We start from the raw sequence: 26,540 nt of genomic DNA, 5'->3' as shown, positions 1-26,540 counted from the left end.
AAGGCGTCCTGTTCGGGAGAGGATCTCTGCCAGGTTTGTACCGAGCAGCAGCAGAAACAGAGTAAGGCGTCCTGTTCGGAGAGGATCTCTGCCAGGTTTGTACGGAGCAGCAGCAGAAACAGAGTAAGGCGTCCTGTTCGGGAGAGGATCTCTGCCAGGTTTGTACCGAGCAGCAGCAGAAACAGAGTAAGGCGTCCTGTTCGGGAGAGGATCTCTGCCAGGTTTGTACCGAGCAGCAGCAGAAACAGAGTAAGGCGTCCTGTTCGGGAGAGGATCTCTGCCAGGTTGTACCGAGCAGCAGCAGTGAGATCGCGGAGCTGGAAGGAGGACCGATCCTGGAAATATTTCTGGAAAAACGTTTGGAAATAAGATTTTCTGGTCGCTCTAAGCTGCTCCCGGCTTTGGATTTATCTATCTGGACTGTTTGAAAGAGAATCCTGGAATCATTTGGGAATAAAGACTAAAGAGATCAATATAAAGGTAAGGGCAGATTTAACCTAATGTAACCCAGAAGTTGTCTCCGAACCTGCGGCGCCGAGTCTCCTCAGCTCCGTCTATGTGCTGGAACAGCCGCAGCCCGTGGGTGGAAAACAGCCCAGGTTTAAAGCGGCCGTGGCTCCAGAACCACTGAATTATCCCGGATTCAGTGATAAAACGTGATGTTTCATGTTGGGAACCTTTTCCAGCGGCGGGTTTGGCTGGAGGGAACCGAAATGAGAGCGGAGTCAGGGGAACAGATTGGGTCTCTGAGTTGGCGCCAGGACGTAGACGGATCCTGCCGTCGTGGAAAAAGTTTGCTGTAAGCGCAGCTCGTCTTTTAGCCGATTTTATGTCTAAATTGTTAAATAAAAGCATTAAAAACATTAAACGTGTTTTATTTCAGTTTATCAGCCCTGGGCAGGATCGACTGGAGGATTTTAATCGAACTTCATGAAGTTTGTTTACCACTAATTAGCCGCATTCCTGCCTGTTAGCTCCGCGGCTAACTCCGCTGGGAAACTTGAGGAAAATCAGGATTTTCCAGCGTAATGTTATGGTTTGTGCTGGTTCTGGTGGGAGTCCGGCTCAGTCCGGGTGTTTGTGGGTCGGTTCTGGTGGTTTTGGGTCTGTTCAGCTCACCTGGCGGCCCTTCGTTTTCAGCCGCTGGTTTAGTATCAGTGTTATTACTGTGTTATTAATAATAAACCGTTTTATTAATAAAACGGTTTATAACCCAAACCAAACGGGTTATAACCCAAACCAAACGGTTATAACCCAAACCAAACGGGTTATAACCCAACACGCAGAAATCTGACCTTCTCAGTGCAGATCAGGTTTTTGAACTCCTATATTTTTCCGGGCCATTTTCCTGAAAGTGGATCTGATTGTTGGACTAACCCAAATGTTCTGTCGGTTCTGTTCGGGTTCTGCTGAGATCACCTGTCTGGACCTGCTGCAGGTCGTTTCCACATGTAAAATTATCACATTTTGGTTTAATTTCTGTGAAAAGGCTCTGAAACTGGACCCGGTTCCAGAACCACTCTGGTTCTGGTTCTGAGTTCCAGAAGTTGAATTCATGTTGGCATGAATTGGGTCAGAACCAGGTGGTTCCTGTTGGGTAATGACCCAGAGGTTCTGGTTCATCAGAACCAACCAGCCCACATCACCACTCCTCCTCCTAACGATCGGAGCAGGAAGCTCAGCTCGGGTTCAGTTGGAGCTTCCTGGTTCTGGTTCCGTGTCCAGAGAAACCGGGCTGTGATTGGCTGGAGGAGCAGATGGTTGTCCAATGGATGGGAGCGCTGGACGTTCCTGGAGGTTCCTGGAGATTCCAGGATGTTCCTGGAGAATCCTGGAGGTTCCTGGAGAATCCTGGAGGTTCTTGGAGATTCCAGGAAGTTCCTGGACGTTCCTGGAGAATCCTGGACGTTCCTGGAGATTCCAGGATGTTCATGGACGTTCCTGGAGAATCCTGGCGGTTCTTGGAGATTCCTGGATGTTCCAGGAGAATCCTGGATGTTCCTGGAGAATCCTGGAGGTTCCTGGACGTTCCTGGAGATTCCAGGATGTTCCTGGAGAATCCTGGACATTCCTGGAATCTCCTGGACGTTCCTGGAATCTCCAGGACGTTCCTGTGGGGCAGATCTATCCTCTCTGCTCTGGTTTGGTTTTCCCAGTTTTCCTGGGTTTTCCTCTCCTTTTGGAGTGTTCTCCCAGATTTTCTGTCTCCTAGAGTATTTTCCCAGTTTTCCCAGTTTTCCTCTCCTGGCTCAGTTTTCCCAGTTTTCCCCTCCTCCCCCTCTCAGCCTCCCGCTGCAGAGCCGGGATCGGGTTTCTCAGGCGGCTGAGAGGCGGCGGAGGAGGAGGAGGAGATCAGGTTTCTTCCTCCTCCTCCTCTTCCTCCCCCATCGTCCTGGAGACAGAGTGGCTGAGCCGAGGAGGAAAACATGCAATCCGGCCCGCTCCTCTTCCTCCTCCTCCTCTTCCTCAGCGCCGCAGCTCAGCAGATAAATAAAGGCAGTAATGGCAGCCGGAGCACACAGGAGCCATTCTTCTTCTTCTTCTTCTTCTTCTTCTTCTGCTTCTTCTTCTTCCTCCTGTTGCTGCAGCTCCAGCTGAGATTCTTTTTCCACTGAACTGATTCATTTTACCTGAATCACTTCCATTAGACTGGATCTCTGGAGGAGAATCACTGAATCAGTTTGATTCATCTCTGTTTAATTGATTCACTTTCAGCTGAATGAAACTAATTTACTTTGACTGAGCCACTTATTGACTCACGTTAACTGAATCTGTTTCACTGATCACTTTGAAACGAATCACTGATTCACATTTATTTGAATCACTTCCAACTGAATCAGTTTCATGTGATTTGAACTGATTCACTACAGCTGAACCAGTTCCTCTGAACCAGTTCAGTTGCTCCAGTTCTTTTCTCTCTGATGAAGTGAATCATTTTCTTATTTTCTGAACGTTTCGTTGGACTGAAACCCAAACGGTTCTGCTCTGAGACTTTTTGGGTTTCTGATCAGAACCGGTTCAGATGAGTATTGGTACCAGGTTTCAGTCCGACCTGCTGCTGCAGAGGGTTTATTGGGTCGGGTTGGTTCTGGGACAGACCGGTTCTGATCTTCACTAAAAGATCTGAACAGACTGGGCTGAGGTTCTGGTTCTCCTTCCTGTTGGGTTCTGGTTCTGGAAGGCTCCTCCCTCCCTGCCTGGTACCGTCTGAAGGTCGGTCCGGCCTCCAGGTTCTGTCTCGGGTCTCCTGTGATTCTATCCGTCTGCTGCAAACAACCGGGCCCGGCGGTTCTGACCCGCTCAGATAGCCTCAGCTCCTGCAGGCTGCAGAGCCGGGTCCAAACCTGCCCCCAGCTCAGCGCTGGGTTTTCCTGGAGGCTGTGAACGCACCACGGCCTTTGGTGCTGCATTCAGGAACCGGATTAACGACCCGGAAAAATCAGAGATTAAAATCATATTTTCTCCTGAAAGAGCTGAAATATGATTATTAAATATGATTATTATTAAATATGATTATTAAATATGATTATTAAATATGATTATTAAATATGATTATTATTAAATATGATTATTAAATATCGGTTTTTGTGTAATTTGTAAAATGAACTAATTTTGTGATATTAAATGGTTTATGAATATGTTATATGAGCTGGATAGTAACTAATGTCCTGGAAACCACCTGGGATCCTAATAATGAAAACAAACAAATTCCTGTAGTCAGAACCGGGCCTCCAGAACCGGGCCTCCAGAACCGGGCCTCCAGAACCGGGCCTCCTCTGCGCTGCAGTGAATCCTGAGTGTTTCTGGGAAGGCCGGCGTTCCTAACGGGATAAAAACGGCAGCAGCTGGTGAGTCAGTGGAGCCGCGCCTACTGGACCCAGTTCACCGCTGGGCGGACTGGGATGTGAGCGCCATGTTGCTGCAGAGGCAGCAGCTCTGCCTGGGCCGGTCCGGTCCGGTCCGGTCCTTGGTGAGGAAAGAGTCCGGTTGGGTTCTGGCTGTCGGCCCGGCTGCAGGTCTCGCTCCTCTGCTCTGCCACCAGAACCGGTTCCACTGGTTTCCACCTACAGGAATCCAGCTTCCTCTGCTGGTTGCCATGGTTTCCGCTGTCGGGTCGTCATCAGGAGATTTGGTCCTCAGGTTGTTTTTCCTGGTTGAACAGAAACGTTTCATCTTCATGAACATTTAATTTACTTCCTCAGTAAAGATCTTTAGATCATATGTGCTGATCTACATGTAGACCAGCATGTAGATCTGCACATAGATCTGCACATAGATCTGCACATAGATCTGCACATAGATCTGCACATAGATCTGCAGCAGACAGTAACTCGCATTAACATCCATCTGATGTCAGCATCTGTTGTTGGGATTGTTGACATTTATATTTCCTGGTTATTTTGTAAAACCTCAATGTGTCTGATTTGTTGAGGGAAATCAAGTTTAGTTTAACTTGTTTAGCTAGCAGAAGATAAGCTAAGCTTATCTTCTGCTAGCTTAGCTTAGCTTCGCTTATCTTATCTTCTGCTAGCTTAGCTTAGCTTCGCTTATCTTAGCTTCTGCTAGCTTATCTTCTGCTAGCTTAGCTTAGCTTCGCTCCATGTTCTGATTTCTCCCATTTTTACCGTTCCTTCCTTCCTGTTGCTCTCTGTAGTTCTCCTGTCAGACAGTAGGTGGCGCTGCAGAGGTCGATGCTCATATTTAGCTCTAACTGCTCTTTTACTGGTGCTCTGTGTTCAGTCTAGTGTTGGGGTCCAACGTTCTGCAGTGAGTCTCTTCCTGGACCGGGTCCGGACCATCTGGACTCTTATTGTGCAGGGTGTTGGAGCAGCTTCCTGTCTGGCTGCAGAGTGAATATTAACTCCTTGTTCCAATGTTAATATTTTTATATTTCTAACCTCGTTGTTTGTTTTGCAGACCGGCTGCCTTCAGACTACATTTCCCATGGGGCCGTGCTCAGTCCTGCTCTCTGCTGCATCATGGAGCCTCCAGTCAGGTAAGAAGACCAACTGCTCCTTTTGGCCCCGCCCTGCTAAATGAGGAGATTAACCTCTGACCCCTGGGCCTGAGTCAGAGCTGTCCAATCAGGAGGCCTGCTGGCTGTTGAACGCAGGCTGTGATTGGCTGATTGGGTCCGTCTCCTGCTCTGATTAATGGATGGGAGCCGGAGAGATTTTTCTGTTCGGGGCGGCGGAGTCGGAGGTTCTGCAGCAGAGCCGGGCAGTCTGCAGCGCCTAATAGCTGCCATATGTCCCCCGGCCCCGCCTCCCGCCCCGCCCTGTCTGGGCCGACCCGGCGGCTCCGGTTACAGCCGCAGCGCTCCGGGTTCTGGTTCTGCTGCAGGAGCCGTCAGCACCGACCTCTGGACCACCTAGCAAGGTCCGCTGCTGTGGCTGGGCTGCCGTTTCCACGGCGACGCGGTGGATGAAACCAGCCAGCGTCCAGGCTCCGATCGGACCACACACACACACACACACACACACACACACACACACACACACACACACACACACACACTCTCTGTCTACTGCTGGCCGTGTTTACTCTGCTGTGGCTGAAGCAGAACCAGAGACAGAACTCCTCCAGGCTGCTCTGTGTGTGTGTGTGTGTGTGTGTGTGTGTGTGTGTGTGTGTGTGTGTGTGTGTGTGTGTTTTCCATTACCTGCTTCACATTCCAGCAGCCTGGGAGGAGGCGGGGGTTTGGGTTGGGTCGGGGGTTCTGGTTATCGATGCTGCTCTCCCTGGCTGTGATTGGCCGGTTCTGGTGTCTGTGACTCGACGGCAGCTGTGATTGATGGACCTGTTTCCATGACGATTAAAGTAATTAAACCTCCTCCAGGAGCTCCACAACGACCCGCTGTGTGACCATGACGAGGCGCCCCAGAGGATTGTGGGTAGTCTGTGCGGCTGTAACCTGATGAAGCTGCTGGTTCTGGTTCTGTTCGGTTCTAATGAAATCAGCGCCGCAGCGGACCGGCCTGGTGCCGAGGAGCTTCAGGATGTCTGGGTAGAGCAGCAGCAGAGTGACAAAACGTCAAAGCTTTTTAATAAAATATAAAATCAGAATAAACAACAATCTGTTCAGAGCTGCAGCACAAACAGGATTCATGGTTTTTATGGGTTAAATGGCCAGAATGATGTGAATGAGCTTTAAAGTCGATACACTGATTACAATAAGTGACAATAAAACAGCAAATCCCAGCAGGGAGATAAAATCTATGGATTCTACGGAAGGATCTACCGTAACGCTCATTTGTGCACCTCAGATGCTGCAGTTTGTGTTGCTTTGAGGCGTTTTGTTCCTCTGGAAGAGCGAGCGCTGCAGAGGAACTTCCTGTCGCTGATGGATGGACTTCCTGTCGCTGATGGGTGGACTTCCTGTCGCTGATGGATGAACTTCCTGTCGCTGATGGATGGATGAACTTCCTGTCGCTGATGGATGGATGGACTTCCTGTCACTGATGGATGAACTTCCTGTCGCTGATGGATGGACTTCCTGTCACTGATGGATGGACTTCCTGTCGCTGATGGATGGATGGATGGACTTCCTGTCGCTGATGGATGAACTTCCCGTCACTGATGGATGGATGGACTTCCTGTCACTGATGGATGAACTTCCTGTCGCTGATGGATGGACTTCCTGTCACTGATGGATGGACTTCCTGTCGCTGATGGATGAACTTCCTGTCGCTGATGGATGAACTTCCCGTCACTGATGGATGGATGGACTTCCTGTCGCTGATGGATGAACTTCCTGTCACTGATGGATGAACTTCCCGTCACTGATGGATGAACTTCCTGTCACTGATGGATGAACTTCCCGTCACTGATGGATGAACTTCCTGTCACTGATGGATGAACTTCCTGTCGCTGATGGATGGATGGACTTCCTGTCGCTGATGGATGGACTTCCTGTCACTGATGGATGAACTTCCTGTCACTGATGGATGGACTTCCTGTCGCTGATGGATGGATGGACTTCCTGTCGCTGATGGATGAACTTCCTGTCACTGATGGATGGACTTCCTGTCACTGATGGATGGACTTCCCGTCACTGATGGATGAACTTCCTGTCACTGATGGATGAACTTCCTGTCACTGATGGATGGACTTCCCGTCACTGATGGATGAACTTCCTGTCACTGATGGATGGACTTCCTGTCACTGATGGATGAACTTCCTGTCACTGATGGATGGACTTCCTGTCACTGATGGATGAACTTCCTGTCACTGATGGATGGACTTCCTGTCACTGATGGATGAACTTCCTGTCACTGATGGATGGACTTCCTGTCACTGATGGATGGACTTCCCGTCACTGATGGATGAACTTCCTGTCACTGATGGATGAACTTCCTGTCACTGATGGATGGATGGACTTCCTGTCGCTGATGGATGGACTTCCTGTCACTGATGGATGAACTTCCTGTCGCTGATGGATGAACTTCCTGTCGCTGATGGATGGATGAACTTCCTGTCGCTGATGGATGGATGGACTTCCTGTCGCTGATGGATGAACTTCCTGTCGCTGATGGATGGAAGCGGCCTCAGTGTGATTTTTGGTTCAATCATCTCCGTTTCAGACGCCAGATGCTCTTTAAGAAGTTCTCCAGGATACAATCCAAATGTCCAACAGGATGAAAACAGGATGTCTTGTACATGTGACGTCACAAGATGGCGCTCTGCTCCTCATTTCCTGCTCAGGTCACCTTGGTTCTTGATGCAGCAGCAGCTGCTTCTCATGACATTAATCCAAGTAATATAAATCTCTCAGGGTCACACCAACCTGTTTAGTCACTTTGATCGAGCTGTAGTCTGTTTGCCTAGTCAAAGTCCAGTTCGGTCAGCGAGGTGTGAATCCATAATCGAACTCTGGTCCTCCAAACCTCGGTCTGGGTTCAGTTGAAGTGAACTGTGATGTAGCTTAAACGCTAAACGGACCGGAGACCGCTCCAAAAGCAGAAAGTGGACTACAGAGCAAGGTATTCTGGGTAAATCCAACCAAAGCTAACATGCTAGCCTAGCGCTAGCAGCAGAAATGGCTCCTGGTCTTTAGCCTAAAGAGAAATCCTCCAACCGCTAAAATCCTCCATCTTGTTTCCAGCTGGTGAAGAAGGAAGTTGCTCTCAGTGTCTTCAGAGGTTTTTGTGTCGTTTCCTTCAGTGGTTCTTGGTGCAGCGCCCCCACAGGCCAGGAGGGGAACAGGTTGGTCTGACTCAGAGCAGCTGGAGGTGGAGCAGATGATGGAGTTTGGGTCCCCAATCAAAGCGAGTCTACTGGACCATCTGGAGGAGAAACGGCCTTAAAAACGTCAGAATCCATTACAGCCAACCTTGACACGGATCGGTTGGTTGTTGGATCGGTTGTTGGATCAACCTTGGATCGGTTGGTTGTTGGATCGGTTGGTTGTTGGGCCCATCAGAACCTCAGCAGGTGAGACGCTGGGAGGGTTTTCATCACGGAGGCTTCCTGTTTACAGACGATCAGCTGTGATCGCCGTTATCAGCTGTAGTAACCAGGAACTCCAGGTTACTACAAACACCATCCCAGATCAGCCGGAGGTGAAGGAAGGCACTGCAGAGTTGTCGGTTCAATCCTCTTTAAATGACTGAAGGAGCAGCACAGGTCAGAAATCAGGAGGAAGGATGGAGAGGAGGGTGAAGATGCGGCGCTGGCTGTGACTCCGAGGTTTCTGGGTAATTTTATGCTAATCCACGGCAGGGCAGGAGGCAGAGAGCATTCGAGCAAACAATGGCAGTGGAGCCAGAAAGTCTGGGCTGCAGTCTCCCAGGCCTTGAAAGGCATGTCGGGCAGGGCGCCGACAGCAACGGGAGGCTGCAGCACCCAGAGGCCCGCCTGCAAGGAGGGGCCCCCGCAGGGGCCGGGGAACGGGGCCAAGATGGAGGCAGGAGAGGGGGAGGCCATGGAAAACTGGAGGCAGGAGGAGGGGGAAGAAAACCAGAGTGGAGAGGAACCAGGCTGGAGCTGTTCACAACCCGAACTCCTGCTTCCTGCTCAACATCTTTAGCTTCAGAGCAGCATCCGTGAAGCTAGGAGCCGTGAATCTAGGAGCCATGAAGCTAACAGCCGTGAAGCTAACAGGCGTGAAGCTAGCAGCCGTGAGGCTAGCAGCCGTGAAGCTAACAGCCGTGAAGCTAGCAGCCGTGAAGCTAGCAGCCGTGAAGCTAACAGCCGTGAAGCTAACAGCAGCGATGTAGCTAGCGGCAGCCATGGAGCTAGAAGCCGTGAAGCTAGCAGCTGTGTAGCTAACAGCCATGAAGCTAACAGCCATGAAGCTAGCAGCCGTGAAGCTAACAGCCGTGAAGCTAACAGCAGCTGTGTAGCTAGCAGCCGTGAAGCTAGCAGCCGTGAAGCTAACAGCAGCCATGTAGCTAGCGGCAGCCATGAAGCTAGAAGCTGTGAAGCTAGCCGCTGTGTAGCTAGCCTCCCTCATTAAGGTGGAGCTCGGCCGCTGCTGGGTTCTCCACCCATCAGCTATCGCTTTTCTGCTGTTGCTCCTCCAGACAGGAAGTGATGACGTTAATGGCCGACAGGCGATGTCTGCTTCTGCAGATCATCTGATTCATCATGGCCGCCGTCCGCTCTGCGGTGTTTCTGGACTTGTTGATGATGCAACACGTCCAGTAAATATACGATGAAGTAGCTCAGTGGCTTCGAGGCTCTAGCTGTTAGCCGCTCAGTGGTTATAAAACCGAGTGGATCAAATCGGTCTCACATGAATCAGCTCAAAACTCCTATCAGTCTGACCAGGTGAAAGTTTGGTTCTGCTCAGCTCTCTGAAGGTCCCACCACAATATTTCAACCCGATTCAGCTCTGGACTTCGACTAGGCCATTCCAGCCCCTTGATTGTTCTGTTCCAGTTGTTTTGTTCTAGATCTGCCGCTGGGTTTTGTTTGGACCGAGCTTCGGCTGTTGGACAGATGGACTCACCGTTCACCCTGAAATAGTTTGGTCTACAGCAGAGGTCAGGGTCCATTCAGTGGCTGCCCACATCATCATACCGGCACCGCCGTGCTGGACCATGATGGACAGAACCATCATGGTCCAGCATCAGAGGTCCTTCATCCAGACGCAGCTTTACTAACCTCGATCCTGCCGCCATCTTGTCTCTAGAGAGGAGAGACTCTCTCCCTCTACCTGGTTCCTCCAGTGTATTTTAAGCCTGGCAGGCTGCCAGGCTTTTCTTGTGGCCCCACCAGGCTAAGCATTGCTTCTTTACTAAAGTCTTTTACAATGTGTGCATTTTTAAAACCTTTTAGTTTGAGTTCAGGTGTCTGACCTGTGACCTGCTAAATGAGGCCTGTAGCGTTTTACATGGAGCTTTCTCTGAGCGAACGATGACCTTTGACCTTCACCAGGCTGATGGACAACAGCAGGTGCTTCTGGGAGGTCAGGTGGTATGTGTGAGGTCATGTGACGGTGATGGTTAAACTGGAGTGAGATGTGATGTCAGCAGTGAAAGGATTGGTAATTATGGTAAATAATGGTGATTATCTGTGATTGGCCCACATCTCAGGTTTCTGTCATCAGTCAGATCGTCACAAACGCCAGAGTATCGACCAGAGTATCGACCAGGGTATCGATCAGGGTATCGATCAGATCGTCACAAATATCAGGGTATCGATCAGAGTATCGACCAGATCGTCACAAACGCCAGAGTATCGATCAGAGTATCGACCAGAGTATCGACCAGATCGTCACAAATATCAGAGTATCGACCAGAGTATCGACCTGATCGTCACAAATATCAGAGTATCGACCAGAGTATCGATCAGAGTATCGACCAGATCGTCACAAACGCCAGAGTATCGATCAGAGTATCGACCAGGGTATCGATCAGGGTATCGATCAGATCGTCACAAATATCAGGGTATCGGCCAGAGTATCGATCAGAGTTTCGGCCAGAGTATCGATCAGAGTATTGGCCAGAGTATCGATCTAAACTCTGTTGTTCCCATTGGTATAAACTCTAGTGATGCTGTAGCATCAAAGGTTCTATTATTTCCGTCTCCTTCAGACCTTTGACCCCGATCAGGTTGTGCGACCTCAGATTCCTTCCCCCAGGGAGCGACCACAACTCAAAGGTTCCTATGAGGCTGACGAAGGTTCCTCCTCCACCCAATGGAGGCCTTCAGGGGCCAGGACCAGAACCAGGACGAGCGCCAGAATCAGAACCAGGACAAGGGCCAGAACCAGGACAAGAACCAGAACCAGGACAAGAACCAGAACCAGGAGCAGGACCAGGACCAGGACAAGAACAAGAACCAGGACAAGAACCAGAACCAGGACAAGAACCAGGACCAGAACCAGGACAAGAACCAGAACCAGGACAAGAACCAGAACCAGGACCAGAACCAGGACGAGAGCCAGAATCAGAACCAGGACAAGAACCAGGACAAGGGCCAGAACCAGGACCAGAACCAGGACAAGGACCAGGACAAGGGCCAGAACCAGGACCAGAACCAGGACAAGGACCAGGACAAGGGCCAGAACCAGGACCAGGACCAGGACAAGAACAAGAACCAAGACAAGAACCAGAACCAGGACAAGAACCAGGACCAGAACCAGGACAAGGGCCAGAACCAGGACCAGGACAAGAACCAGAACCAGGACCATGACCAGAACCAGGACCAGAATCAGAACCAGGACCAGAACCAGGACCAGGACAAGAACCAGGACCAGAACCAGTCGGCGTGTTTCCTGCTGCTGTCCGGACGTCGATAACGGAGAAGTGCAGGAATCTTCACCTGGTTGCCACAACAAAAACACTCGTCTGTCTGGGCGTCTTCGCTCCGCTTGCAGATGGAGACGAAGACAACGGCAGCGATAAGGACACAGACCCAACAAGACCCGGCAGGCCCGGTTTGAGCCCACAGCAGGAAGCCCCCCCCCTCCCCAAATCACCCAACACGTCCACTTCCCTTTGAAAACACGGCTGGAGGAGCGAACAGCAGGGCGGCGCCTCCTCCTCAGGGGCAGAACCTCCTCTTCATCCTCCTCCTCCTCCTCTTCATCCTCCTCCTCTTCATCCTCCTCCTCCTCCTCAGTGGAGTCGTGTTCTGACTCGTCTCCGAGTCTCGGAGCCTCAGACTTTGGCTCCTTCACCTTGAGCCACGCTGCGTTTCTCCTAAACGTGTTTCATTAAAGAGTCGTTAGGAGAAGAAAGATGAACAGAAGCGTTTTTATTTTAAAACGTTTTCAGCTTAAAGAAACGTTTGATGTGTTTCTGATGGAGCTCAGATCTGAGATCCGCTGCTGGACGGGATGTAAACGCCTCACTGCAGCTCATCCAGTATTTCTGTCTAGTTTCTACTGCAAACACTTTAAACTCTTAGGAAACGTTTAAGTCAATAATTCCTCAATATTGATTAAACTCTAAAAAGCTCCTAACTCTTGCTGAATAAGTTAATTTATTATTTCTAATGTATTGAGATGTTTACGTTTTAAACTAAACATGAATATTTGGTCATGTTTTGTGTTTTTGCAGCTTTATGACCCTGAGGAGGAAAATCTGAATTTTAAGAGTTCAAGACGTTTGTAGAGCAAATCTGCTAGCTTTTAGCCTGTTAGCCATTAGCCTCTGCTAGCTTTTAGCCTGTTAGCCATTAGCCTCTGCTAGCTTTTAGCCTCTGTTAGCCATTAGCCTCCGCTAGCTTTTAGCCTATGTTAGCCATTAGCCTCTGCTAGCTTTTAGCCTCTGTTAGCCATTAGCCTCCGCTAGCTTTTAGCCTATGTTAGCCATTAGCCTCCACTAGCTTTTAGCCTGTTAGCCATTAGCCTCTGCTAGCTTTTAGCCTCTGTTAGTCGTTAGCAGCTCAGGCTAACGGCTAACAGAGCAGCTGTTAGCCGTTAACTGTTAGCCTCTGTTAGCCGTTAGCCTCTGTTAGCCGTTAGCCTCTGCTAGTCGTTAGCGGCTCAGGCAAATGGCAGAGCTGCTTCCAGCTGGGTCCAGGAAGGTTCTGGTTCTGCAGAAATGTGTGAAACTGGGTCAGAGGTCGGACCCCCCCAACACTTCACTAATTACAACAAGCAGAACGTCTCTGGGCAAAACCGAACCGTGGGGCAGCGCTGTGCTGCCAGGGGTCACGGGGTCACGCTGGGGTGCTGGAGCCGGCCCCCCCTGGGTCCCACTGCTCCTCCTTAGCCCCAGGGGTTCTGGTCGGGTTCTGTTCTGCGAGGATGGGTCCAGATGGGAACAGCTTCATGGTTCTGTCTGGTTCTGACAGGAAGTAGTTTTCCAGGCGGGAAACATTCAGGAATATTTAGGAAAACGATCCAGTCACCAGAAACCTGGTCAGGGATTTTATTCAAGAGTTTTTGATTTATAAAGAAAGATAAAAAATACAATTTATCAATAAAAAAGATAATTGAATAAATAAAACACTGCAGGAGTTTTTAATTATTCTTTAGTTATTTATGTGAAAAAGTATTAAATACAAAGTAAAACATTTTAAAATCATTACAAGTAGAAGCTGTGGGTGTTTTTTATTTTTCTTTAGTATTTTAATAGTTTAAAAATATAAAAAATATAAAAATAACAGTGGAGAAAAATAATAAAACTCAAATTAAAACAAAATGTTTTAACTTTTCATGTAAATGTTTATATTTTTAATAAAACATTAAATATAAAAATGGCTGCAGAGGTTTACGTTTTTCCTCTGTTGGGAACTTTGACCTTTAACCTCGGTATCCTCTGGTTTCCATGGAGATGAGGCCACCAGGCTCCGGTTCTGATCGTCTGCAGAGGTGAATCCGGGTCAGAACTGAGATCTTTGACCTTTCTGGTGTTTCTCTTCCAGGGTTTCGGACCTACAGAACCAGTGAGACCCAGCAGAACCTGAGGTGTTGATTCTTCTGGATCCAGTCGTCCCCCTCCCCAACCTACTGCTGCTGCCGGCGCGTCCTGCTGTGGACCGATCAGAACCAGCATCTCTGGAAGCGAAGCTGCTGCTGTGTGGTTCTGGACCCGGTTCTGTCTGCAGGATGGCGGTTCTGACCCGTCTGCTTGCTGCTCTGCTGCTGGCTCTCAGAACCCACGGTAAGACACCTCAGGTCCAGTTTGCCTGGTTCTGACTGAGAGATCCATCAGAACCATTTTCCTGGATGTAGAGCTGGAATCATCTGATCCGACCCAACAGAACCAGTTTGGACCAGTAAAAAGTCTAATTCCCAGTAACTTTATAAGATAGCTGACCTTTGACCTGCCTGACATTCTGCTGGTCCAGTTCTGGTCCAGTCCTGCTGGTCTGGTCCTGCTGGTCCAGTCCTGCTGGTCTGGTCCTGCTGGTCCAGTCCTGCTGGTCCAGTTCTGGTCCTGCTGGTCCAGTCCTGCTGGCCCGGTCCTGCTGGTCCAGGTCCAGTCCTGCTGGTCCAGTCCTGCTGGCCCGGTCCTGCTGGCCCGGTCCTGCTGGTCCAGGTCCAGTTCTGCTGGCCCGGTCCTGCTGGTCCAGGTCCAGTTCTGCTGGTCCAGGTCCAGTCCTGCTGGTCCAGTCCTGCTGGCCCGGTCCTGCTGGCCCGGTCCTGCTGGTCCAGGTCCAGTTCTGCTGGCCCGGTCCTGCTGGTCCAGGTCCAGTTCTGCTGGTCCAGGTCCAGTCCTGCTGGTCCAGTCCTGCTGGCCAGGTCCTGCTGGTCCAGTCCTGCTGGCCCGGTCCTGCTGGTCCAGGTCCAGTCCTGCTGGCCCGGTCCTGCTGGTCCAGTTCTGCTGGCCCGGTCCTGCTGGTCCAGGTCCAGTCCTGCTGGTCCAGTCCTGCTGGCCCGGTCCTGCTGGTCCCAGCGCCCCGCTCCCCCCTCCCCCTACAGGAAGCTGTTGAGCTGATTGCTGCCGCTCTCACTTCCTCCCGGCCCATAAAGCGTTTCCTGTATGGCTCTGCCGGCCGCCGGCGGCGCGAAGCGATCCAAACAGCCATTGTTCTCCGGAAATATCCCTCATGCCCCCAGGGGGCCGCGCCGGCTTTGAAGCCCGGTCCGGTTCTCCCTCTGAGCGCGGCGCTGCGGCTCTGGTTCTGGTTCCGGCTCCGGCTCCAGAGCAGAGTGAGCCCTCTGTCTGCTCGACCAGCTCTGTTCTCCAGAACCGCCCCGACCTGCTGCTGGATTTTCCCGTCGCCATGGAAACCAGCTCACATCGGTGACAGACACAGCTGCTGCGTTACCCAGCATGCTTTGCCAGACGTCCGCCGGGACTGATGCTGCGTTTCCATGGTTACTAAAACGAACCAAAACCTGAAACATTTTGTTTATCTGGTAATAATGTAGAAAAACTATATATCACTTTATAAAACTAAAACTCTGAAAATCCTGCAGCACGAAGCTGAAAAACTCCAGACAACTGGTTAGACTGGTTATACTGGTTAAACTGGTTATACTGGTTAAACTGGTTAGACTGGTCAAACTGGTTAGACTGGTTAAACTGGTTAGACTGGTTAGACTGGTCAAACTGGTTAGACTGGTTAAACTGGTTAAACTGGTTAAACAAGTTACACTGGTTAGACTGGTCAAACTGGTTAGACTGGTTAAACTGGTTAGACTGGTTAAACTGGTTATACTGGTTAAACTGGTTATACTGGTCAAACTGGTTAAACTGGTTAAACAAGTTAGACTGGTCAAACTGGTTATACTGGTTAGACTGGTCAAACTGGTTAGACTGGTTAAACAAGTTACACTGGTTAAACTGGTTAGATTAGTTAAACAAGTTACATTGGTTAAACCGGTTAGACTGGTTGGTTAAACTGGTTAAACTGGTTAAACTGGTTAGACTGGTTATATTGGTTAAACTGGTTAGACTAGTTAAACAAGTTACATTGGTTAAACTGGTTAGACTGGTTAGACTGGTTATATTGGTTAAACTGGTTAGACTGGTTAAACAAGTTACACTGGTTAAACTGGTTAGACTGGTTAAACTGGTTATACTGGTTAAACTGGTTAAACTGGTTAAACAAGTTAGACTGGTCAAACTGGTTATACTGGTTAGACTGGTCAAACTGGTTAGACTGGTTAAACAAGTTACACTGGTTAAACTGGTTAGATTAGTTAAACAAGTTACATTGGTTAAACCGGTTAGACTGGTTGGTTAAACTGGTTAAACTGGTTAGACTGGTTATATTGGTTAAACTGGTTAGACTAGTTAAACAAGTTACACTGGTTAAACTGGTTATACTGGTTAGACTGGTCAAACTGGTTATACTGGTTAGCGTCTCTGAAAATGGAAACTTATTAATAGGACAATCAGTCACAATCAGTTTTTATTCCTAAAACTAAACCAAAGTGTGAACAAACTAAAAAAGCTGAACTAAAACTAAACAATATTTAACTGATAAAACCAGCAAACACTGTAAAAACTAACTAAGACCAACTGATTTAGACGAGACCCAAAACTAACTGCTGGATTGGAGACGGCGGCCATTTTGCTAATCTGAAGGCCCCGCCCCTCTGATGACTCGGAGCCAATCAAAGGCGGTTTAACTTTGATCTCAGATTCGGCAGGATCTGATTGGATCTGATCAGTTATTGATCAGACGGAGCCGTCAGCTGATCAGAATGCTGTAGAGGAAAGAGGTCTCACTCTGATGCTGTATTTCAGTCTGTTATTAACTCAGAGGATCTTTGTGCCGTCAGCCTGTAACTGTGGTTCTGTCTGGTCCAGCTGCAGGTCAGAACCCGGACCATGTTCTGCTGGGACCGGCGTGAACCCGGAGGCCCGGCGACCCGGAGAGGACTCCACCATCGCCCCCGAGGATCTGCCCCGCTTCCTCAGCTGCTACTGCTCCGGACACTGTCCTGATGACGCCGTCAACAACACCTGCCGGTGAGTACAGCAGGAGCAGAACCGGAACCAGGAGCAGAACCAGGAGCCAGGAGCAGGAGCAGAACCAGGAGCAGGAGCAGGAGCAGAACCGGGACCAGGAGCCAGGAGCAGAACCGGAACCGAACTGGAGGCTCAGAGAGCTGCAAGAGGCTTGAGCTTTAGGATGAGTGTAGATGTGGATGAAACCAGGTTCTCCTCTGGTTCTGGTTCTGGTTCCGGTTCCGGTTCCGGTGTGAAGCCCTGACTAACGGCGGGTCTCTGTGCGTTCAGAACCAACGGTCAGTGCTTCGCCATCATCGAGGAAGACGATAACGGGGAGATCCTGCTCGCCTCCGGCTGCATGAAGTACGAAGGCTCCCACTTCCAGTGCAAGGTAGGGCCGTCTCCATGGCAACCAGACAGGAAGTGACCGTCTCAGGTGTAGAAACCGATGGTTTGAGTCTTCCTCACCTGAAGCCTTCCTGTCCTGCTCTCTGATTGGCCGACAGGACTCCCCCAACGCTCTGCCCAGGAGGACCATCGAGTGCTGCAACACAGACTTCTGCAACAAGGACCTGAGGCCCACGCTGCCGCCGCGGGTCTCCACCGGTACGTGGGCCGCCGGGCCGGGTTCTGCAGAACCCGACCCGCCTCTGACCCGCCTGTCTGTCTGTGCAGAGAGCAGCTCTCATTGGCTGGCCTTCATCATCTCCATGACGATCTGCTGCTGCACCCTGATCTGCCTCTCCATCGTCTTCTACTACAGGTTGGTACAGACCGAACGTTGGCAGGTTTTTATCGTTTTGTTTTGCTGAACCAGGAAAATCCCTCTGAGCTCCTGGGAAAGACGGACGGACGGCTGATCCAAACCCGGAAAACGATCAGTCAGAAATGAACTGCTGAAAAGATTCAAACGTTCACATGATTCCAGTAGAACAACAAATCCTCAGAGTTCTGCTTTTCTGCTTCAGAAACTGGACAGGGGGGGTGTGTGTAGGTGTGTGTGTGTGTGTGTGTGTCAGTCTGTGTGTGTGTGTGTGTGTGTGTGTGTGTGTGTGTGTGTCAGTCTGTGTGTGTGTGTGTGTGTGTGAGTGTGTGTGTGTGTGTGTCAGTGTGTGTGTGTGTGTGTGTGTGTGTGTGTGTGTGTCAGTGTGTGTGAATGTGTGTGTGTGTGTGTGTGTGTGTCAGTGTGTGTGAATGTGTGTGTGTGTGTGTCAGTGTGTGTGTGTGTGTGTGTGTGTCTGTCTGTGTGTGTGTGTGTGTGTGAATGTGTGTGTGTGTCTGTCTGTGTCTGTGTGTGTCAGTGTGTGTGTGTCTCCCCCCCTCTCATGCTCTCTGTGTTCCAGGTACAAGTGGCAGACGGAGCGGGAACGTTTCCCCAAAGACCTGGAGCAGGAAGTCTTCATCCGAGGAGGAGAATCCCTCAGAGACCTGATCCATCAGTCTCAGAGCTCCGGCAGCGGCTCAGGGCTCCCCCTGCTGGTAGGAAGCAGAACGACACGCAGCCACAGCCAGGTTCTGCCTCCAGCTGCTTGGTGGTGATGATCCGTTGTTCTGAGCCTAAAGTATGGGAGCCCTTTAACAAACACTCAGACATAAAACTCAACGTCTTCATCTGTCTGACGTTGAGACGTTCGTCCCCTGAGTCACTTCCTGCTGTCCTCTGATGTCAGACAGTTAAGAAAGAAGCTGCAGTTATAAACGGTTACATTTGCCGAGTCGCTCATTTTGAATGAAAGGCAACGAAGTCGTGAGATCAGAGCATTAAAAGCAAAAAGAACAGTTCTCAGACTCGTTCAAAAGAATCAGATCGTTGCTGAACGATTCATCAGTTCTCAGCAGGTTTCATGTCATTAATGCTCATCTTTGTTATTATTATTATTAAACACAGGTTAGCTGGTTGTCCTCATGTCCCCCATGTCCCTCATGTCCCCCATGTCCCTCATGTCCCTCATGTCCCTCATGTCCCCAACATCCTGCATGTTTTATTCTCTCTGGTTTAACCTGCCTGGATCCACTGATGCTCATTAGAGGCCTGAGGAGAAAACCGACCGGCTGAGGAGGCTGTTTTGGGCCCCTGGACCCCCTTTGGACACCCTTTGGGCCCCCTGGACCCCCTGTGGGCCCCCTGGACCCCTTTGGACCCCCTGTGGGCCCCTGGACCCCCTTTAGGCCCCTGGACCCCCTGTTGGCCCCCTTTGGGCCCCTGGACCCCCTGTGGGCCCCTGGACCCCCTTTGGCCCCCAGGACCCCCTGTGATCCCCTGGACCCCCTTTGGACCCCCTGTGGGCCCCTGGACCCCCTTTAGGCCCCTGGACCCCCTGTTGGCCCCCTTTGGGCCCCTAGACCCCCTTTGGGCCCCTGGACCCCCTGTGGGCCCCCTTTGGGCCCCTGGACCCCCTGTGGGCCCCTGTGTGTCAGTAAATGAACGGTGGCCCACATGCAGTACCTTGCAGGCCACTAGGTGGGGCTCACGGCCCCCAGGTTGCTGCAGCAGCTTTAACCTCTGCCCTGCTCTGCTGCCCCCTGCAGGTCCAGCGGACCATCGCCAAGCAGATCCAGATGGTGCGTCAGATCGGGAAGGGCCGCTACGGCGAGGTGTGGCTCGGCCGCTGGAGGGGAGAGAAAGTGGCCGTCAAGGTGTTCTTCACCCGGGAGGAGGCCAGCTGGTTCAGGGAGACGGAGATCTACCAGACGGTCCTGATGAGGCACGAGAACATCCTGGGTAGGTTCCTGAGGCCGACCCGGCGGGTCAGGGGCCGACCCGGGTCGCCTGAGGTCACCTTTAGTTGATTCAGAACAACTCGGACTGTTGGGGCAGCTGGTTACCGTGGAAACGGGCAGATGACGTCAGAGGAAGCATGTCCTAATCTTCTACTGTCGACTGAAGCACCAGAGTCACGTGACCTTGTGACCTTCTCTCTCTCTGCGGTCCAGGCTTCATCGCTGCGGACATCAAGGGTTCTGGCTCCTTCACGCAGCTCTTCCTCATCACCGACCACCATGACAACGGCTCGCTGTACGACTTCCTGAAGGTCAACACGCTGGACGCCGCGGCGCTGCTGCGGCTCGCCTACTCCGCCGCCTGCGGCCTCTGCCACCTGCACACCGAGATCTACGGCACGCAGGGCAAGCCGGCCATCGCCCACCGGGACCTGAAGAGCAAGAACATCCTGGTGAAGAAGAACGGCACCTGCTGCATCGCCGACCTGGGCCTCGCCGTCAAGTTCAACAGGTGACGCTCAGGCGGGCTTCCTTTCCTGGACCCACACGGTCAGAAGACACGTCTCCCTCAGGAGCTTTGATTGGACGATTCTGTTCCTGTGTTGCCATAGCGACACCAGTGAGGTGGACATCCCTCTGAGCACCCGGGTCGGAACCAGGCGCTACATGGCGCCGGAGGTCCTGGACGACAGCCTCAACAAGAACCACTTCCAGGCCTACATCATGGCCGACATGTACAGCTACGGCCTGGTCGTCTGGGAGATGAGCCGCCGCTGCGTCACCGGAGGTACGGCCCCCCGGAAACGAGCTGCGGTGACCGCAGGGCCCCGGCGGTGACCGCAGGGCCCTGCGGTCACCGGCAGGGCCCGGCGGTGACCGCGGGGCCCCGCCGGTCACCGCAGGGCCCCGCCGGTCACCGCAGGGCCCCGCGGTCAAAGCCGGTCACCGCAACTCGGTCGGCCTTCACACAGAGCATCACTCAGCCTCACATTTCCATCTTAACTTGTTTTCACACTTTGTGCTCAGAGTTTATGAGCTTCAAGTGATGAAAATACTATATTTATAGCAAAACAAGCAAAGATGAGAAGCTAGAAAACTGACTAAAATGAATCAGTTACTAATAAAAGGCTAGTTTAGTTATTCAGCTACCAAAATGTTCACATTATTCTGATGTTTCCCTTCATTTCCTCTCCACATCGTCCTTATGAAGGAGCCCACCTGCTAATGCTAATGCTGCTAAAGGGCCTGGTGGGTTGCAGAGTGAGATTAGCATTAGCTCGTCTGCCTTCATGAATATCCAAAACATTCTGATCATCTGAGAGGGAAAAACCCTGGAGGATAAGAAACGTAACAACTTGGCACCAGAACCGGATTCTGTTGCGTCTGAATTCACCATGTTTGAAAAGCAAAGCGGCTAAAATGTGAAGCCGGATCCGGATACAGAAGATTAAAAATGATCAGACATGGACCAACGAGTCCTAAAGCAGCTGCAGGATCTCAGTCATTCCAGTCATAAATCAATGTAACTGATTTATTGTGACTCGTATTCTAGGCTGACATGTTTTACAACCTGATGTCAGAAACGTTGGACGGATTAAATTGATCTGTTTGACCGAATCTGCAGGTAAAAGACGAGGATGTGGACAGATTGGTGGAGCCGGACTGCCGACCATATTTAGGCCTTGAACCATAAGTTTGACGTGTTTTTCACTCCCTCACATGTTCAGCTTAAAGGCTTCAGCTTATTAAGTCCATTTTGTCATCTTTCCGTTTGTTTTGGTCTTCCTGGTTTCCTACGTTCCTCCCATTATAAATCAGATGCATGACATGTAATTTTCTTGACCTCTAAATATTCCTGCTCTCGTGGTTTATTATGGAAAACCTCAGATCTCTGAACCATCTGAATTATTCACTCCTGTTTCTGCTCACGGGACCTGGAAGTGGTTGGTAGGAAAAAATAACAAACATCAGCATCGCTCAGTCGATGCCGGGAAGTTTTACGTTGCCATGGTGATAAATTTGATAACGACAGTCGAGGGAAAGCTTAGACCGAATTCTCCAGAATGACGAGGATTTTCCAGATGAAGCTTCAGCTTCATTAGCTTAGCTTCCATGTTTCTCTATTTCCACTGTTTACCGTTTCAGCTGCTGTCATCAGTTATGAACATCGCTGTGGTTAGCATGATGCTAATGCTGCTCTGGTTAGCATGATGCTAATGTTGCTCTGGTTAGCGTGACGCTAATGTTGCTCTGGTTAGCATGATGCTAATGTTGCTCTGGTTAGCATGACGCTAATGCTGCTCTGGTTAGCATGACGCTAATGTTGCTCTGGTTAGCGTGACGCTAATGTTGCTCTGGTTAGCATGATGCTAATGTTGCTCTGGTTAGCATGATGCTAATGCTGCTCTGGTTAGCATGACGCTAATGTTGCTCTGGTTAGCGTGACGCTAATGTTGCTCTGGTTAGCGTGACGCTAATGCTGCTCTGGTTAGCATGATGCTAATGCTGATCTGGTTAGCATGATGCTAATGTTGCTCTGGTTAGCATGATGCTAATGTTGCTCTGGTTAGCGTGACGCTAATGTTGCTCTGGTTAGCATGATGCTAATGTTGCTCTGGTTAGCATGATGCTAATGTTGCTCTGGTTAGCGTGACGCTAATGTTGCTCTGGTTAGCATGATGCTAATGTTGCTCTGGTTAGCATGATGCTAATGCTGCTCTGGTTAGCATGACGCTAATGTTGCTCTGGTTAGCGTGACGCTAATGTTGCTCTGGTTAGCATGATGCTAATGTTGCTCTGGTTAGCATGATGCTAATGTTGCTCTGGTTAGCATGATGCCAATGTTGCTCTGGTTAGCATGATGCTAATGTTGCTCTGGTTAGCATGATGCCAATGTTGATCTGGTTAGCATGATGCTAATGTTGCTGTGGTTAGCATGATGTTAGTGTGATGCTAATGTTGCTGTGGTTAGCGTGATGCCAATGTTGCTGTGGTTAGCGTGATGCTAATTTTGATCTGGTTAGCGTGATGCTAATGTTGCTCTGGTTAGCGTGATGCTAATGTTGCTCTGGTTAGCGTGATGCTAATGTTGCTCTGGTTAGCATGATGCTAATGTTGCTCTGGTTAGCATGATGCTAATGTTGCTCTGGTTAGCATGATGCTAATGCTGCTCTGGTTAGCGTGACGCTAATGTTGCTCTGGTTAGCGTGACGCTAATGTTGCTCTGGTTAGCATGATGCTAATGTTGCTCTGGTTAGCATGATGCCAATGTTGCTCTGGTTAGCATGATGCTAATGTTGCTCTGGTTAGCATGATGCCAATGTTGATCTGGTTAGCATGATGCTAATGTTGCTGTGGTTAGCATGATGCTAATGTTGCTCTAGTTAGTGTGATGCTAATGTTGCTCTAGTTAGTGTGATGCTAATGTTGCTGTGATTAGCATGATGCTAATGCTGCTCTGGTTAGCATGACGCTAATGTTGCTCTGGTTAGCGTGACGCTAATGTTGCTCTGGTTAGCATGATGCTAATGTTGCTCTGGTTAGCATGATGCCAATGTTGCTCTGGTTAGCATGATGCTAATGTTGCTCTGGTTAGCATGATGCCAATGTTGATCTGGTTAGCATGATGCTAATGTTGCTGTGGTTAGCATGATGCTAATGTTGCTCTAGTTAGTGTGATGCTAATGTTGCTCTAGTTAGTGTGATGCTAATGTTGCTGTGGTTAGCATGATGCTAATGTTGCTGTGGTTAGCGTGATGCCAATGTTGCTGTGGTTAGCGTGATGCCAATGTTGCTGTGGTTAGCGTGATGCTTATTTTGATCTGGTTAGCGTGATGCTAATGTTGCTCTGGTTAGCGTGATGCTAATATTTGGTTGATTTCGTGGTGTTTGCTGGGTCATGTTAGCTTTAGCTTAGCTCCTGATTGTTGTGGTTCCAGCAGAACCGGTCCAGTTCCTCTGATTTCTGTGTTAATTTTCTGTCAGTGATCATTTCGTCCTGTTTTGGTTAATCCTGGTAGAATCTCCTCCTCTCTGCTGTTATTAGTTGATTCTCTTCCGTTAGCCTGTCATTTGTTCAGTTAAACTCATGTTTGGTCATTTTCACAGTTTTGACTCTGATTCAGTTATTAGCCGTTGATGGATTTTAGTTAAATTCTTCGTTGCTAGTTACCGACCTGCCTTTTCGCGTGTAGCTAATTTAACCCTTCGTGCTCTTTGCTGTGTGGACGTCATTGTGGAGCTGCACCGTCAGTCGTTTGAATCCTCAAGCTGAACATGAAGGGAATCTTTGGCTGAATCAGGAATGTTTTCCCGCCTCCGCTGCTCTGTGGGTCAGATCAGCTGACTGGACGTTTTCTCTCTGTTCAGGTATGGTGGAGGACTACCAGCTGCCATATTTCAACATGGTGACCTCTGAACCCTCCTATGAGGACATGCTGGAGGTGGTGTGTGTTAAAGGCCTTCGGCCCTCAGTGTCCAACCGCTGGAACAGCGACGAGGTGAGAGTCCTGCATGTGGCTCAGCTTGAAGCCAGAAGTGTTTCCTGACCCGGAGGCTAAACGTCCTGCTGTTGCTTCCTCAGTGCCTTCGAGCCATGCTGAAGCTGATGTCGGAGTGCTGGGCCCACAACCCCGCCTCCCGCCTCACCATCCTCAGAGTGAAGAAGACTCTGGCCAAGATGGTGGAGTCCCAGGACATGAAGATCTGAAGCAGATGCTCGTCTTCCTCCTCCTTCCTCTGCTGCCTCCAGATCCACCCGACTCACTCAACCTGGACCGGATCCGACCGGACCGGACCGGAGCGCTTCTCCCAGGCTGCCTCCTTCATCTGCAGGAGGAAGAGGAGGAGAAATGGGGAGATGGAAGGAGCTTCTCAGAGCTGGACTGTGTTCCTCCTCCTCTTCCTCCAGATGACGGCCGGGCTCGACGCTTTCTGTGAAAGCCAAACGAGACGATGGAACCTGAACTGAGACGCGGAGAGAAGAATCCAGTTCAGACGTTCTTGTTTCTCTCCACCTCCCAGCTGCTTCTGATCCTCTGAGGAAGTTCATGCTTCACCTCAGAGCTCTGGAGTCCAGGTCTGCCGCCGTCCTGCTTCTCTGTCCACTTCCTGTCAGTTTCTCAGTCAGACTCATGGGGGCGGGGCTTCTGGTGAAGCTCCGCCCATCATCTTATCAACAGGAAGTGACAGGAGAACCAATCAAATCAAAGAATCCTGCAGGTTTTCATCACAACGTCAGAATCAAATCTGAAAGTTTGAAGCGAGTTGAACTTCAGAGGAACCATCTGATGGATGCATGTTGGATTTGTGATGTGGTCACATGACCTGCGTCCTCTGTGGTCCTCCAGCCTGCAGTTTGACCACCACAGACCCTGGAGCTCTAAGGAGACCATCAGGAATGTTGGACCCGTCGGCCCGGTTCTGCTCCAAATTTCTAAACACTCCAGAAGGTTCTGGTCCCTGAACAGAAACCTGTTTCTGCAGCTCTGCTAACAGTTTCCCTCCACTTCCAGTCTTTGTGCTAAGCTACGCTAACAGCTCCCTGAAGCTGAGAATGTGGGACTGTCCCTTTAAGTGGAGCAGCAGGACGCTGCAGCTCTGTAAAAATAAAATACCAGAATAGGAAGAAGCTCTCATGTGGAAATGTTTCTGTTGTTGTTTGTTGCTGCATGAGTTTAGCAGGAATGAAAAACTTCAGTCAGCAGTTTGGAAGTAAAGAAGCTGATTTTAGTCCACAAACTGCTGATGTCGGCTCTTCTTTCATCCTCAGTGTTTTCAACGTGTATCTGAAGATAAAACTCATTTCAAGACCCCAGAAAGGAGATGGAAACGTTTTACTGTAAAAGTATGTTGTGATATAAAGTCTGTTGTTCTGAAGGTTTTAATGAAATATTAACATTTCAACAGAAACTAAACAGAATGAAATTAAGATACATGTTTATTAAATCTGCACCAGAAACTGGAGCCTCTGCTGTGATATTTATCCAATCAGAAGAGACTCAAAATGTTTAATTAGTGTCATTTGAAAAGATTTTATAAAAACTGTAAATCTAATTAATATACAGCAGAAAGTCATGAAATGAGAAACCAGTTTAACCAGTTTAACCAGGATGAGATAAAACTGATAACTGCAATATTTTCAATTTACAATAGTTAAAATACAGGGCCGTCCAGAGACACTACAGGGCAGGAGCTCAAAACAAACAAAGGGCCCATCTAACCTCATTCTAGGACAGAATATTAACAAACAGCTTTCAGAGTTTAATAAACAATGATAAATTACAAAAATGTGACATATACAATCAAAGCTAACGAACATCTCCATATAGAGCATAACACTTTGCATATGTAAGATATTAGTAATTTCTTTCTGCAGGTCTATTTTGTTATAGGAAAGTTTTGCAATATTCAAACCCGCAATTTAGCAAGATATGTAAATCAGAGCTGGACAACCAGACATATTTAGTCTTTACTGAATTACACTATTAAAATATAAACCAGGGCTCAATGCAACCTTTAAGTGACTGTAATCTATACCAGATCTGCCTGTTGGCTGAGTGGAGATGAAGACGGTCAGGACAGCAGAGCTGCAGCAAACTTTAACTGGAACTGCAGAAAAAGAAAAGCTAATATTAATGTCACCATGAGAAAAGCCTACTGAGTTTTTTTAAGCAATTTAAATTACATTCGTCTCATGAAGTGAATTTTTTTTTTTGCAAAACAAACTTAAATGCGCTTGTCAGAAATCTTTTCTTAATATTCTAAGTTTTTGTTTGACTCAGTTTTGCTTGTGATTCTCACATGACGTCGTTTGCAGGGCCTAAAATCACAAAAGATTCTGATGTGTGAAAATAAATGTTTGGCAAATAACTTATGTTCACGAGACACAAATTTGTTAATTAAAAAAAAAATTTTAAACAACTTTTTTTAAAAAAAGGAATCATTACAATTCCAAAAGTTTTGATTAATTTTTTTACTAACTGAGGTTAGTTTTTTTTTTCCATTGAATAATTA

General features: G+C 49.4%; 1 protein-coding gene across 1 annotated transcript; it reads left to right on the top strand.

The window, feature by feature from the left end:
• Positions 1-218: 218 nt before the first annotated feature.
• On the top strand, positions 219-25,265 carry LOC103477368 (bone morphogenetic protein receptor type-1A). The gene is given in 14 exon segments (XM_008430447.3): positions 219-480; positions 4,918-4,996; positions 13,822-14,060; positions 16,662-16,688; positions 16,691-16,823; positions 17,094-17,196; positions 17,312-17,411; positions 17,481-17,568; positions 18,149-18,284; positions 19,335-19,527; positions 19,740-20,037; positions 20,138-20,313; positions 23,895-24,025; positions 24,109-25,265. Coding segments are annotated over 12 exon segments (1,566 nt in total). The 5' UTR covers positions 219-480; positions 4,918-4,996; positions 13,822-14,005; the 3' UTR covers positions 24,235-25,265.
• Positions 25,266-26,540: the final 1,275 nt, after the last annotated feature.

Source organism: Poecilia reticulata, chromosome 15 (assembly GCF_904066995.2).
Source record: "Poecilia reticulata chromosome 15, P_reticulata-male-v2, whole genome shotgun sequence".
Classification (NCBI taxonomy): Eukaryota; Metazoa; Chordata; class Actinopteri; order Cyprinodontiformes; family Poeciliidae; genus Poecilia; species Poecilia reticulata.
This window is presented reverse-complemented; position numbering and strand designations above follow the sequence as displayed.